Source organism: Paramisgurnus dabryanus, chromosome 21 (genome assembly GCF_030506205.2).
Source record: "Paramisgurnus dabryanus chromosome 21, PD_genome_1.1, whole genome shotgun sequence".
In the NCBI taxonomy this organism is placed as follows: Eukaryota; Metazoa; Chordata; class Actinopteri; order Cypriniformes; family Cobitidae; genus Paramisgurnus; species Paramisgurnus dabryanus.
In genome coordinates this window covers 14,070,411-14,085,817 of record NC_133357.1, presented here as the reverse complement: position 1 = coordinate 14,085,817, position 15,407 = coordinate 14,070,411, and the positions used below count along the sequence as shown (strand labels likewise).

The 15,407-nt window shown below is 39.1% G+C and overlaps 1 protein-coding gene across 5 annotated transcripts in view; it reads left to right on the top strand.

Annotated features, from left to right (window-relative positions):
• Positions 1-15,407, top strand: part of fmnl3 (formin-like 3) — a 50,592-nt gene that overhangs the window by 29,724 nt on the left and 5,461 nt on the right. For 4 of the 5 annotated variants that reach the window (XM_065285701.2, XM_065285703.2, XM_065285702.2 and 1 more), the window contains exons 5-25: positions 689-772; positions 1,180-1,314; positions 1,752-1,860; positions 2,041-2,117; positions 2,696-2,789; positions 5,170-5,244; positions 5,329-5,439; positions 5,814-5,963; positions 6,591-6,692; positions 7,181-7,538; positions 8,579-8,668; positions 8,758-8,882; positions 8,970-9,172; positions 9,881-10,115; positions 11,173-11,241; positions 11,320-11,400; positions 11,486-11,615; positions 11,701-11,861; positions 11,938-12,039; positions 12,652-12,744; positions 14,752-14,875. In XM_065285701.2, coding sequence (XP_065141773.1) covers positions 689-772; positions 1,180-1,314; positions 1,752-1,860; positions 2,041-2,117; positions 2,696-2,789; positions 5,170-5,244; positions 5,329-5,439; positions 5,814-5,963; positions 6,591-6,692; positions 7,181-7,538; positions 8,579-8,668; positions 8,758-8,882; positions 8,970-9,172; positions 9,881-10,115; positions 11,173-11,241; positions 11,320-11,400; positions 11,486-11,615; positions 11,701-11,861; positions 11,938-12,039; positions 12,652-12,744; positions 14,752-14,875 — 2,708 coding nt within the window. The remainder of the gene's footprint in view (positions 1-688; positions 773-1,179; positions 1,315-1,751; positions 1,861-2,040; positions 2,118-2,695; positions 2,790-5,169; positions 5,245-5,328; positions 5,440-5,813; positions 5,964-6,590; positions 6,693-7,180; positions 7,539-8,578; positions 8,669-8,757; positions 8,883-8,969; positions 9,173-9,880; positions 10,116-11,172; positions 11,242-11,319; positions 11,401-11,485; positions 11,616-11,700; positions 11,862-11,937; positions 12,040-12,651; positions 12,745-14,751; positions 14,876-15,407) is intronic. The other variant, XM_065285704.2, reaches the window with a different exon arrangement.

The following is a 15,407-nucleotide window of genomic DNA, read 5'->3' as shown; positions in this document are numbered from 1 at the left end:
TTGAATCTGGCAACCCTGGCTGTGCGCATGCGTAGACTTTTGGTTCGGATTCTATATAATGTACATGTAAACGGACATTTAAATCAGATTGCAATGTTAAGGGTGCATGTAAACTGTATCGTTGTAACTTTCACTGGAATTAATTTCAGTCGGATTGACAACATTTTGTGCATGTAAACATAGCCATTGTGTAGTCATGCCAACTTCTAGTGTATTTGGTAGAAATTGAGAGCATTGGGCGAATTTTGGCCTAAAATGATAACGGTTGAGAACCACTGGTCTAGAACGGTGGTTCTCAAACTGGTGGCCGCGAGATGGTGCAAGGGGGTGCCCAGTTTTATGACATTTTATAAAATACATTAATTTATCATGAATTTTGTGTAAGTAAATCTAAAAAATAAGGCTACTAACCAACAGCACTGCTTTGTATACTTTAATATATTTTGCCTAATTAAAATGTTGCGTTTTAAAACAAATTTTTCATTTTCATCGGGGGGCCGCGAAGGAATGCACTGTACACAAGGGGGGCCGCACACTGATAAAGTTTGAGAACCACTGGTGTAGAGGATAAGTGTGCTATTCTTTTGCACTCCTCCTACTTCAACTTTTTCCCATATTTGTTTTTGTATAACTTTACTCCTCACCGATTTCAGTAGGATGTTTAACATCTGCCTCTTTATTGTGACAGGTGGGTTCGTGAATTCCTCAATGATGAGAACAGGGGTCTGGACATTCTGGTGGAGTATCTCTCCTTCGCCCAGTGTGCTGTCATGTAAGTGACACGCCCTCCAAACAACCAATCACAGACACTCTCACAACACCAAAACACTCCGATCCGCCCGGCACCTGTATGGCATTTAAAAGATCCCTCTGAAACAAGTATCCTTATCAGCTTATTGTAGATAAGGATTGCACTATTGAAATATTTATAAACTTGCTCAATGCTTAAATGTTGCTAAAAATTATAATCTTTATACGTTGTAGTTATGCAGAGGCAAATGTCTGCGCAGCATTTTGATTTGTGCTTTGATATGCCATGCTATAATATGCTCGGATGGTCCCATGCTGCTGTCTGCAAAACCCGAGACCCCGTTACTGAGCTTTGTTGCTAACTCCTTCCCACCCTTATCCCCTTCCCCTCGCTCTCCCTATGTGCGGTTCCCTGTGTGCTCGGCTCAGGTTGGATTTTGAAGCGCTGGAGATGGCCGATGACTGTTCGCTGGACAAAGCTAAGTCCTGGAGCAGGTCCATTGAGGATCTGCACCAGAACGGCTGCAATACGCTGGTGCGCTCTGCGCGGCAATCCGTCCTCCGGTATGTATGGTATTGTGTGTATGGCCTGCTTGTGCTTGCTGCTGTGCACTGCCTTGCTTTGAAATGATGTCGGCTTATGTGATATTTTGCACTAAATATTCACAGACTTGTTTTGAGGCCGATCTGCAGTTTGGTTGTTAGTTTCTAAAATATAGGGCCACACATGGTTTGTAAACTTTATACAAGCATGTAGATAATGTCACCTACTGTCACAGAATTGCTACAGAATTGCTATATTACTCACTTTGCAGTACAAAAGTTGTGGGTTCACGCTTTGTATGACAGACATTTAGTGCTTAGATGCATCATTTCACCACAGCCACACTTCCTGAGGGTAGACAGCACACGCAAATGATAAAGTACCTTCTCATGTGATGGACAGATGTGCATCTGTGTATATTCAGTGTCTCTTGTCAACCTCTGGCATTATATTATAGGTATGGCTCAGCGTCCAACAGCAAAACCATCAAGAACTCCAGATTAGTCAGTCAAAAGGACGACGTGCACGTGTGCATTATGTGTCTCAGAGCAATCATGAACTATCAGGTACTGGATGCAATGATCTGATTGGTTAAAAAAAATTCTGACTGAAACACAAAATCGCTTTTCTCCCTCTAGTGGTATTACACATCAATGTCTTTTATTTCTTTTCAAACCGCAGCACAATGAATTCATTTAGGGGGAAAATTCAACAATTCATTGCTCTTTTTTTGTTTCTCACCTTAGTATGGCTTCAACCTTGTCATGTCTCATGATCATGCGGTTAATGAGATTGCCCTGAGCTTGAACAATAAGAACCCAAGGTAAGATATTAACCACATTTACCATCTATTTAACATTCTTTAAATTTGCGAGGGGATTTATCAACCCCCGCATGTAGTGCCGCAGGTAGTGTTACCACCTGAGCCCATACCTTCAGAAGTCTTTTGTCTTGGTTGTGCAGTGAAGTTGGTTAGTAGAGTTTTGTTTGGTTGAATGAAGCCTTCAAAAAGGATTAAGTTCAGATGTGTAGACTGCAGGATAAAGGAACAAACCCTTTGCAATTGCTATCATCAATCAATATATGAACATGTACAATATATTGAGATATTTGGAGTGTCTATCTAAAGTCCCACCTACATATATTGGTACTTGACATCAAAAATGACCCTTATGAAACGCTGAAGATGAAAGCTGGCGATCAACCCCTCCTATCGTATTTCTCATTTTGAAAATTGTATAACAATGAACACAAAGCTGCTGTTCTCCTTGAAGGACGGATCTAAGCAGGTGTGGGTGGGTAATGATCTCTGTTGGTAATGTTACACTTCTCATTGTGGGAATTTTGCTCTGTCGCTGTACTGTACTTGAATGCTCACAGAATCTATTGTTCTGCTTACAGAACAAAAGCGCTGGTCCTGGAACTGCTGGCTGCTGTGTGTTTGGTGCGGGGAGGCCATGAAATCATCCTCTCGGCGTTTGATAACTTCAAAGAGGTAGGATCTGGGACATGTACACCTTCGTGTGTACTGTAAAAACCATTGATGCTATAATAAATACTGTATAATCTCATTCACATAGCACTTTGGTGCCATAAACTTGGCCTAGGGGATTTTGTGTGAACACAAAGTTAAAGGGACATGGCAACATTGCTGTAACATTTACGGAAAGAGTTCTATGTGAACACAAACACGTTCTGTAAATGTTCTGGGATCGCTCCCGTGCAAGGGTCCTAGTAACATTACCGCAACATTTACAAAAAGCATTCTGTGTGAACACAAACACGTTCCGTAAATGTTCTGGGATCGCTCCCATAAAAGGGTCCTAGTAACATTACCGTAACATTTACGGAAAGCGGTCTGTGTGAACACAAACACGTTCCGTAAATGTTGTGGGATCGCTCCCGTAAAAGGGACCTAGTAACATTGCCGTAACATTTACGGAAAGGGTTCTGTGTGAACACAAACACGTTCCGTAAATGTTGCGGGATCGCTCCTGAAAAGGGACCTAGTAACATTGCCGTAACATTTACAGAAAGCGTTCTGTGCAAACACTAACACGTTCCATAAATGATCTGGGATCGCTCCCATAAAAGGACCTAGTAACATTGCCCATAACATTTACGGAAAGCGTTCTGTGTGAACACAAACATGTTCCGTAAATGTTCTGGGATCGCTCCCGTGCAAGGGTCCTAGTAACATTACCGCAACATTTACAAAAAGCATTCTGTGTGAACACAAACACATTCCGTAAATGTTCTGGGATCGCTCCCATAAAAGGGTCCTAGTAACATTACCGTAACATTAACAGAAAGCGTTCTGTGTGAACACAAACACGTTCCGTAAATGTTGTGGGATCGCTACCGTAAAAGGGACCTAGTAACATTACCGTAACATTTACGGAAAGCGTTCTGTGTAAACACAAACACGTTCCATAATTGTGTGGGATCGCTCCCGTAAAAGGGACCTAGTAACATTGCCGTAACATTTACGGAAAGCGTTCTGTGTGAACACAACACGTTCCGTAAATGTTGTGGGATCGCTCCCGTAAAAGGGACCTAGTAACATTGCCGTAACATTAAAGGAAAGCGTTCTGTGTGAACACAAACACGTTCCGTAAATGTTCTGGGATTGCTCCTATAAAGAGGGCCTAGTAACATGCCGTAACATTAACGGAAAGCATTATGTGTGATCAAATGGCAGAAACATTGCCGTTAGAGGCATGCCGTAGTGAGGACGTGCATGTCATTCCAATAAAAAGTTGACACAGGGGGAATTAAATGAAAATTAACATTCACAACGAGAAATGTCTGCTAACTGGACTGAATAAAAAATCCAGGAGCTCTTTATTGTTGGTGCTGAAGCTGAAATCATTCATTAGAACAGCGTGTCAAACGCTCCTTATGACTTATCATAAACAAAGATGCACGCATGTGGTTTCACAGACAGAAATCACAGATTATAAGCAAACTTATATATATACTATATACTCCCTCAATATAAAAAATATCAAAATGATATTCGACATTATATTATTTTCACAGAATGATCTTTACATTATGTGGAAAACATTAAAGCACAAAAAATGACTTTGGCTTGGTTACAGGATCACATTTCATCTATTTAAGGAAAGATGTGTGTGGCCGGTGGTTTTTGCTATTATTTGATTCTTTTACAGAGCTGTAAGCAGCCATGTCTAACACCAGAGTTATTTTTCCTTGCTCAACAGTGTGTATGTGTGGGAAAACACCGCATCTTTAGCCAGTCGTATCATTAAATCCACGTCTCTGATAAGGATCAGTTTTTCAGGGAGGTTGAGGAATTGCCCGCAGACTGGTTTGCTCAACCTTTTTGATTCTGTTTGCCTAGCCATTTAAATACCGGAAACGGGCCAATTACCCCGTAACCATCCGTCTCTGCTCTGAGAAACTAAGAGCTATCAACACAACAATGTAGGACCCAGAGAGACTGTGAAAAATAAATGTAATGCCTGTAAAACTAGTAGTCTATTTATGGAACTAGGTGACTGTGGTTAAACTGACTTTTATTTGGACACTTCAATTTAACTTGCCACAAATATTTTAAGAGGAGATTATATCACCTATTGTAGTTATTCATATAACAAAGGCCATGTTTACCACTTGGCAGGTTTCCCATTTTGCCTGGCCTTTTATTGTATAGTAAAGTATAAAAGCCTTTTCCATAGAAGTCGATTTCTTTGGTTATAGACTTTGATTTTAGACCGTTAAGGTCGGCTTTACTTATACCTTAATCTGCTTGGGAAATCTTTAATATGGTGTTTAAGCAATAGTAGGATATGACAGATCTGTTTATACTGGGCTTACTGTAATTAACTTATTAAATCTGTATGTGGCAGGTGTGTAAAGAAAAGCATCGGTTTGAGAAGCTGATGGAGTATTTTCGTAGTGAAGATGGAAACATTGACTTTATGGTAGGTCCATAAAAGCACTTTTCTAACCATTTGTGTGTGAGAGAAATCTCTACATGTGTTTCAATGCATCTGTTTGTGTCTCAGGTGGCCTGTATGCAGTTCATCAACATTGTGGTTCATTCGGTGGAGGACATGAACTTTCGCGTACATCTGCAGTATGAGTTCACTAAACTAGGCCTTGATGACTTCCTAGAGGTACTGATTTAAAGTTAATCCACTAAAATAATCCAGTATTCAGACAGCTAAATACACTCTAATGCTTGATTGATTCAACCCCTCGCTGGGTTTAACCATTGGGGTAAAGCAGTGGTTCTCAAACTGGGGGGCATGACATGGTGCAGTTTTACAAAATTTTATAAAATACATTAATTTATAACTTAAAACCTCAGAAAAATATAGCTACCAACCAACAGAACTATGTATAATTTAACCTTTCATTTAATTCAAATTTAAAAATGTTTTATATCATAAATGTGTTTTTGGTGGGGGCATTTTGTTTTTGTACAAATGAAATTAATCAAAAACATTTTGCTGATGTTTTTGTAACTACTGTATTTGTCTTCTAACAGAAATCTAAGCACACAGAGAGTGATAAGCTATCGGTGCAGATTCAGGCATACCTGGATAATGTGTTTGATGTTGGAGGACTATTGGAGGACGCTGAAACAAAAAATGTGGCTCTGGAGAAGGTGGAAGAGCTGGAGGAGCATTTGTCACATGTAAGAGCCAGTCTACAGTACAGTATAGTCATCATAACATTACTACAAAATTCATTGACTTAAGTATATCAACAATTCTGTATGTAATTTATTCAACTTGCTGAGGTATATAAGCACTATACCTTTGAATATTTGAATGACTTCACTCCTATCAGAGCTCATTTAGGGCATTTATTGCCTCGTATTTACCCACAACATATAATCTGTATCTTATATATTCACTTTTGATGCAGAAAGGTCTTGCATTATAATTTAGCATGTTCATTAGACTTTCATGCACTCTTTTTAGAGCTGAATATTTATCATTGATGACCATGATTATTATCAGTTTAAAGGCAGTTTGAAAACAATCAATATGATTGTTTATACCAGGTTGAAAAAGATTTCAAATGACACAACAAATCTCGTCAAGATCACACCGTAGGAGGAATGCAGAATTCCCCAAATATTCCACTGTATGGGAGTAATCTCTGCTGCTACAGAAGTGAAAGTAATGCTGTCTTATGTGCTGTGTCATACTGCGGTACTGGAAATATCCTCTGTATCGATACAGAGAGAGAAAGAGAGGATCATGTTTATACGATCAGTGCTCTTATGCTTTTGTGGTTTTTACTTTTTTTGTTCTAGGTGACAGAGAAGCTTCTTGATGTTGAAAATGAGACCATGATGAAGGTAGCAGACCTTGAGAAACAACTATTACAGAAAGACAAGGAATTGGTTACTATAAAGGTAAGAGCCTTTGTCACTCTCACATTTATCAATGTAGAGTTCATTTGGCAATAGAAATACTATGTACTGCAAATCTATTTTCATGTCTAATTTAAATTATTTTATGTACTAATGGTAACAAATTTTTATAATTTTTTTGGCAAATCTATAGGCACATTGTTTATTTTTTTTTTTTTTTTTTAAGTTGCTCAAAAAAACTCTTATGGATACTGTATGTTAAATAAATATAATTATATGTGACCCTGTCAGGTTAAAATCTCGTAATCTAATAATGAAATCAGAAGCATCAATGTTTGATTTTAGTCAATGATTTCACATTAATTTCAATCTTTGACATGATCTTCAATATTAAAGATATCAAAGTTATCTTTTCTCTATACATTATGTTAGATGATTTTATGTAGAAAACAGCAAATCACAAAAAATGACTTTAGCAGAATTTTTATGCAAATCATCGATCACTTTGCTCTGCACTTATTTCGCTTCAGGAGACGTATGAGTCCACTAGCACACAGGTTAACACACTGCGGCGGATGATCCAGGAGAAAGATGCCGCTTTCCAGAGGCACAACAACATTGAAAAGCGGCTGTTGGAGCTGGAGCAACAGGGAACCATCCGATTGCGAAAACAGCCTGATGGGGACATTGCAATCGAGGCTTTGGGAGGTGGTGGAGGAGTGGTTGGTGGGTCTTTCCCTGGAGCTCCTCTGGGAGACCTGGGCTCACTTTCTGCAGGCGTGACTGGGAGCGGAGGTCTGGGCGTTACTTCGCCCAGCGCTGTAGAAGATGTTGCTCCACCGCCGCCTCCACCACCGCCTCCACCTGCCCCGCCCCTCCCGTCAGAAGGTACTGAGCTAAGGAAAAGTTGAATGAAAAAACTGAATGATTATGCACTTACTGTAGATAAGGTTTGCATTTTTTAATTCTGGGAACCTTTGTAGTGTTTTGTCTTAGGTTTCTACTTAAATCATAACGAACATGACTTTGCTATAACTTAAACTGCCCACAAATACAGTAAGGTCAAAAGTTTGGTAACATTTATTTCGATAATAATGTAGTATAATATGGAAAAATATGCATAAACGTAATCTGCAGTGTGAAAAATTTTGATTTACAATACATTTATGCGTTTGGCAGACACTTTTATCCACAGCTGCATTACAGCGCATTTAGTCTATACATTTTTTCTGTTTTCCTTGGGATGAAACCCATGACCTTTTGCGGTGCTAATGCAATATATATGACATGATTGATATATGTAAATAATTATTACAAGTGGTTAATGTTCAATATTAATGGTCATTATATGAATGAATAACATTTAGGACATTTTATCTTCAGAATTTAGTTAATGCAAGTTAATATAACCATCAAACTATCGTTATCGACAGATATCAGTCAGAATAATTGCCTAGCACTCTAGCAGTGGAAAATTTTTATATCCGTGCATTTCTAATATATTAAATTACATAACATCAAAACATTGTGACACTGTGCCACCTACATTACTGGTTAGGTCAGTATTCAGATAATTTTTCAAGCCCAAATTTTCCTGCCTTTTCTTCCGTGAAAGGTTGTGGAATGGTGCCAAAGAAGTAAGAAATCCTTTAAAGCTCTACACTAATTACAGTCATTGTAGGATATGAATAACACAGAAAAACAATTATTCCCATTGAGTTACAGCCTCTTAATATATGTCATCGAAGACTTAGCAGGAAGAGGAAAAGCTAAGGCCGTTTCCTTTAAAAGAACACTTCTACTGAGGAAACAGCTGGACTGGACGTCAATATTCTTTTTAACACTAATAGACCGACAGTAAGGAGTAAAACTGTGAAAACAAAATATAAAATTATTTATTTGCAAATGTTTCGTACCTTTTTCCACAGTGGAGTGTATTCCTATTCCTCCTCCTCCTCCACCACCTCTACCTCTGTCTGGAGCATCACCATCCGTTATACTGAGTTTAGGCTTATCAGGTAACACTAACACATACATACATATTCTTGCCATATATTACACTTTTGTGTAGGTGATATCTGACCCTGATGTCCTCTTGATCCCGTAGCCATACGCATTAAGAAACCCATAAAAACCAAGTTCCGCCTCCCTGTCTTTAACTGGACTGCACTGAAACCGAACCAGATCAATGGCACCGTCTTCAGCGAGATCGATGACGAGCATGTGCTCGAGGTGCGTGAGCTGCACACCTCCCTCTATTTTAACACATTGCAAAAAACATTTGCTCGTATCACACACTCTTGTTCTGATACTGTGTAGGAGCTGGAACTGGAGAAGTTTGAGGAGCTGTTCAAGACGAAAGCTCAAGGCCCGGTTGTGGATCTGCCCTGCACAAAGAGCAAAGTGTCTCAGAAGGCCATGAACAAAGTACAGCTGCTGGATGCCAACCGCTCGAAAAACCTGGCCATTACTCTGCGCAAGGCTAACAAAACCACAGAGGAAATTTGCAGAGCTATTCAAACGTAAGCACATGTTGATTAATGCTGTAAGCTGTCCATAACAGCTTATCTGTGTCTTCTAAACATAAATATATGTATCTAAACCCAGAGGAAAATATTATTGCTCAGAGTTTGCTCTTTCACAGCTCAGGAGATTTGATGTTGTGTTTCACTTAAAAAAAAACATAAAAAATGTCCATGTTTAAGTGCTATAATTGGGTCCTCAGTGATTCTATCAACTCAGAAAATGTGAAAAGATCAACCCAGTAACTTAGTTTTGGTAAACCATTCTCTAAAAGCATGGGGAAAAATAGGTCATTAAATCATTTGGCTCCCCTTGTGATGTCAGAAGGGAATAATACCACCCCCTAAATTTGCACTATCCAACCAAGGCACTGCAATTTATTGCAGAGATCAACTCATTTGCATTTTAAAGGACACACCCAAAAACGCCACAAATTTGCTCACACCTACAAAGTGGCAATTTTAACATGTTATAATAAATTATCTATATAGTGTTTTGAGCTAGAACTTCACATATGTACTCTGGAGACACCAAAGATTTATTTGACATCTTAAAAAAGTCCCCTTTAAGCAAACGTTTCACGTGCCCTCCATTTAATCTTATTAATGTCTAGGGGAAATAATTTGAATAGTAAAGAGATCTCAGTTGGGATTTGTTTTTTTTTATGGGTGCGCACATATGTAAGATGTCTATGTTTCCTGTTCCAGGTTTGATTTGAAGGCTCTGCCGGTGGACTTTGTTGAATGTCTCATGCGGTTCCTGCCCACTGAGGCTGAGAGCAAACTCATGCGTCAGTATGAAAAGGAAAGGAGACCTCTGGATCAGCTGGCTGAGGAAGACCGTTTCATGCTGCTCTTCAGCAAGATCGAGCGTCTCACTCAGAGAATGAGCATCATCACATTTGTGGGGAACTTCAGTGACAATGTCAACATGCTGACCCCGGTGAGCAACCTTAATGCTCAAAAATTACTTTCTTTATTTGGCAGACACTTTTATTCAACATAACTTATAGTGCAATGCTTTACCAATTGAGCTTAAAGGGACACTCTACTTTTTTTGAAAATATGCTTATTTTCCAGCTCCCCTAGAGTTAAACATTTGATTTTTACCTTTTTGGAATCCATTCATCTGATCTCCAGGTCTGGCGCTAGCACTTTTAGCATAGCTTAGCATAATCCATTGAATCTGATTAGATCATTAGCATTGCACTAAAAAATTAGAATATGCAGCAGCAGGAAATAGTCCCCTTAGTAACTTTCAATTGCAGGGGACTATTTTCGGGCAGTGCGTAATATCACTACGCCTGCTGCAGCCATGTTACAGCAGCAAAGTTCTTGATTATTACGCCAGAATGAGAGTCCTAGTCCTAACCATATCTGCATAGAAAATCACAACTTTTAATTTTCCGTTGGTCTTAGTACACAATGTAACTACAGAAGAGTCAAGTTTTAAATAGGAAAAATATCGAAACTCTTTGGTTATTTTTTAGCGCAATGCTAATGGATTAATCAGATTCAATAGATTGTGCTAAGCTATGCTAAAAGTGGTAATGCCAGAGATCAGCTGAATGGATTACAAAATGGTAAAAATAAAACTCTAGGGGAGCTGGAAAATGTGTATATTTTTTTAAAAAGTGGAGTGTCCCTCCAGAAAAAAATCTGAAAAATGGTCCCAGGCTGTCACTAGTCAAGTACCCTTTAAAAAGGTCCTAATATGTACCATTTAGGTACAGATGTGTATGCATTTGGTAACAATATGTACTTCTGAGGTACTATATTAAAGTGTACTTTTTGTAAGGAAACCGCCCCAATGACTTCTTTTATTGTAAGAAATATTTCTTTTGTTGTCAGAGCTCAAACAGTTTATTATCATTAATCTAATTTTAGGATGACTTTTTGGGGTTCTGGTTAGGATGATGGGGGTATTTACATGAATGTTTGACAAAAGATTTTGAGTCAAGAGCATGTGATCATGATTTGACAAATCTTTTCTAATTTAGCAACTCAATGCCATCATTGCGGCATCTGCCTCCGTGAAGTCCTCTCCAAAATTGAAGAGGATCCTTGAAGTAAGTGCTTTACAGTTTTTAGTTTAATGCTTAAAAGCCTCTGAAATGTTATGCTTATCAACTTTCGTCTCCACACAGATCATTCTCGCCTTAGGAAACTACATGAACAGTAGCAAGAGAGGCTCTGTGTATGGCTTCAAACTGCAGAGTCTGGATCTGGTGAGTTCTGCTGTAGAAAAAAACTTTATTTTGATATATTATGATATAACAGCTTCTCACAGATCTCGATGTTATTGTCCATCAGCTGCTTGATACTAAGTCTACTGACCGGAAGATGACATTGTTGCACTACATCGCTTTGGTCGTAAAAGAAAAATATCCTGAACTGGCGACTTTCTACAATGAGCTACACTTTGTGGATAAGGCTGCAGCAGGTGCGGTCTATCAAGAGATTTTCTCCCTATACGTTCTGTGATTCATATAGTAGTACTGACTGAGTCAATCGCTGTATGTTTACAGTCTCTCTGGAGAACGTTTTGTTGGATGTGAAGGAGCTCGGGAAAGGCATGGAGCTGGTCAGGAGGGAGTGCAGTCTACACGATCATGCCGTTCTCAAAGGCTTCGTGCAGACCAGCGATACTCAGCTGGACAAACTTCAGAAGGATGCCAAGACTGCCGAGGTATCTTTCCTATCCTTAACTGAAGAGCTTCACGCAACTACAAAAGAATATGTTTATCTGAATCTCTCACTTTCAGGAGGCTTTCAACAATGTGGTGCTTTATTTTGGAGAGAGTCCAAAGACTACGCCCCCATCTGTGTTCTTTCCAGTGTTTGTCAGGTTTCTCAAAGCTTACAAGGTACGTGATGGTTCATTTACCTGAAACTTTACATTATGAAAACATACTTATTTTAAATCTGCTGGGAAGCAAAATCTGGCCTGCCAGTGCCAACCAAAAACTTGGTGCTTCGCTCCCAGAACAGGTCAATCCATTACCTCACTATTGTATGATGCAATGGAGTCAAATGCTTAAGTTAAACGCATTACATGTGATGCCATGTTTATATTCATTAGCGAGTGTCATCTCTAGTTCCTTGTTTTAATGTCTTCCCTGTCGGAGGGTCAATGTCACTGCTCAAGGGTGGAGGAGCAGCAAACCTTAGCCGAGGGTGAATAACAGGAAGGGGCAGCTGGGCTGAGATTTAACAGCAGCTGCTGAGTTTAGACTGGGCTTTGCCTTTACCGCCTCTATTCCGGACACACACACATACACACACCTCTTCCTCACATTGTTCTGCTGGTGGATTTATGAGACTGCATGAGGAACTGCAAGGTCCAAGACCTCTCTGTGTATTCACATCACAAAACTCAGAGACTGCTGTGGTTGTGGGAGTCGTAGTCTGCGTGTGTGGAGCGTAAGGGTCCGGATAACGCTCACCTCTCACCCAAAACGTTGTGTTGTTTTTTGCAGGAAGCTGTGGAGGAAAACGAACAGAGGAAGAAGCAGGAACAAGCCATGAGAGAGAAACTACTAGCACAGGAAGCCAAACAGCATGACCCCAAGGTCTGCATTAGTTTTAATCCAATGGCAGTTTTTATCCTGTTCCAAACAACACAATATGAATCCAAGATCAAAATAGTCCAATTAGTCAATTTTCTTAAAAAAAAAATCCAGATAATTTACTCACCACCATGTCATCCAAAATGTTGATGTCTTTCTTTGTTTAGTCGAGAAGAAATTATGTTTTTTGAGGAAAACATTCCAGGATTTTTCTCATTTTAATGGACTTTAATGGACCCCAACACGTAACAGATTTAATGCAGTTTAAACTTGCAGTTTCAATGGAGTTTCAAAGGACTCTAAATGATCCCAAACGAGGCATAAGGGTCTTATCTAGTGAAACGATTGTCATTTTTGACAAGAAAAATAAAAAATATGCACTTTTAAACCACAACTTCTTGTCTATCTCCGGTCCTGTGACGCAACAGCGCAACCTCACGTAATTGCGTAATGACGTGGAAAGATCATGTGTTACATATATAAAAAGCACATTTGCGGACCATTTTAAACAATAAACTGACACAAAGACATTAATTAGTATCATTCCACATACAACAATGTCGGAACGGTCCTCTTCCAACACACTTGTAAACACTGGGGCGTAGTTTCGCATTCGTCATCCATGACCTCATGACGTGATGACGTATTATGTTTGGTCGCAGGACCGGAGATAGACGAGAAGGTGTGGTTTAAAAGTGCATGTTTTTTATTTTTCGTGTCAAAAATGACAATCGTTTCGCTAGTTAAGACCTTTCTGCCTCGTTTGGGATCATTTAGAGTACTTTGAAACTCAGTTGAAACTGCACTTTTAAACTGCATTAAATCTGTTACGTGTTGGGGTCCATTAAAGTATATTAAAATGAGAAAAATCCTGGAATGTTTTCCTCAAAAAACATAATTTCTTCTCGACTGACAAAGAAAGACATCAACATTTTGGATGACATGGTGGTGAGTAAATTACCTGGATTTTTTTTAAAGAAAATGGACTAATCCTTTAAGAAACTTAACTATGGTTTTATTACAGTAAACGGGCAGTAACTATAGTTTTTGGTGTATAGATTATTATTCGGAAAACTATCATTAAATGAGGGTTACTGTAGCAAAACGGTAAATTTGTAGTAACCATGGTGTTTTGGGGTTTATTTATAGTTTAACCTTACCCAGACAAAAGATGATTTCGGGCCAGATCTGCACCGAAGTCGGCAGCTCTGGTGCGGATCCGGCCCAGAGTCATCTGCTGTCTGCGCTTATTTTGTTCTGTTAATATGTTCAATGCTTTTGAAATCAATTTGTCACCCAAAAAAGGGTTTTTCCTCAGAGGTTGTTCTTTCATAGCTCACGAGATATCAGTGGCAGCCGGTGACTTCTTTTTTTGAGGGCGCATGATGCGAAGTTCATCACAACATGTATGTAGCCCATTATGTGTGTGGTTCATCATTTCAAAATATGTGTTTGGCGCGGCGAGTGATCCTATGTGCATTACGTGTCTTGTCAAAAAAAGTGCCTGCTGCAGACGCGTCTAAAGGGTTTATGATAAAAGAAACGCTCGCGTTTGCCAGATACTCGCATAATCTCATGCGTAATCAGAGTTTACTGTTAAGTGAGTGTCTTGCGTGTATTTTGTGAACGTGAGCGTCTCTTTTATCATAAACGGTTTTGATGCGTGTGCAGCAGGCAATTATTTTGACATACACGTGATGCACTTGGTTCACATGACGCAACAAATACATATTTTGAAAACAGGAGCAACACATATGACACTCCGAACACTTATTTTGAATTTGCGCCCCTCGGGAGCAGTCACAGCTGCCAATGCGAGATGTAACTAAGTTTCTGAATACCTAGTTGAGCATTTTTGAAATTTTAGATGGTTCATCAGTTTGGCATCTTTTATCTAGAGCCACTCCTGACAAAAGGACACCAAAGAAATATAAAGCATCATCATTTTATGTTGAATCTCATAGATATCTAGTTTAATGTCGTCTTCTGATTTATAAATCACTTCGGCAGGTCCAGGCTCAAAAGAAGAGGCACCAACAACACGAATTGATCGCAGAGCTTAGACGAAGACAAGCCAAAGATCACCGGCCTGTGTATGAGGGCAAAGATGGCACCATTGAAGACATCATCACAGGTGGGACAGGCAGGACTACAATGGCTATCAGTCAGGGCTCCAGAATTACTGTTGTGGTCCACAGATCTCCACATCAGCAGTGTACACTATGTTACGTTATACAAAGGCCCGTGCAACTCGCTCATCACAATTTTCAAATGCACACTAGTTAAAACTGACCCAGTGCAGTTTTATTTCAACTCAGGGATCTTTGCACTTCAATTTGTTTTTGAATTATTTCATAAAGGATGCCTAGGTTTTAAGAGGACAGACATCTCTCCTGCCACCCCAGTCACAAATAAATCAGGAATTAATGTGTGTTAATGCTTAATGTTTAAAGGAGCGTCAGCATAATGTGTACTTTAACCAAATGTTTGTATCTTCATTATGTTCTGACTGCTTTATACTTAATATTAAAAAGTTACAAAGACTAAAGCAAGTTTAAAGGGATAGTTTACCCAAAAATGAAAATTCTGTCGTAATTTTTTACTTATGTTGTTCTAAATCTGTATTAATTTTTTTATGATAAAAGAAGTCATTTTGATAAATGATG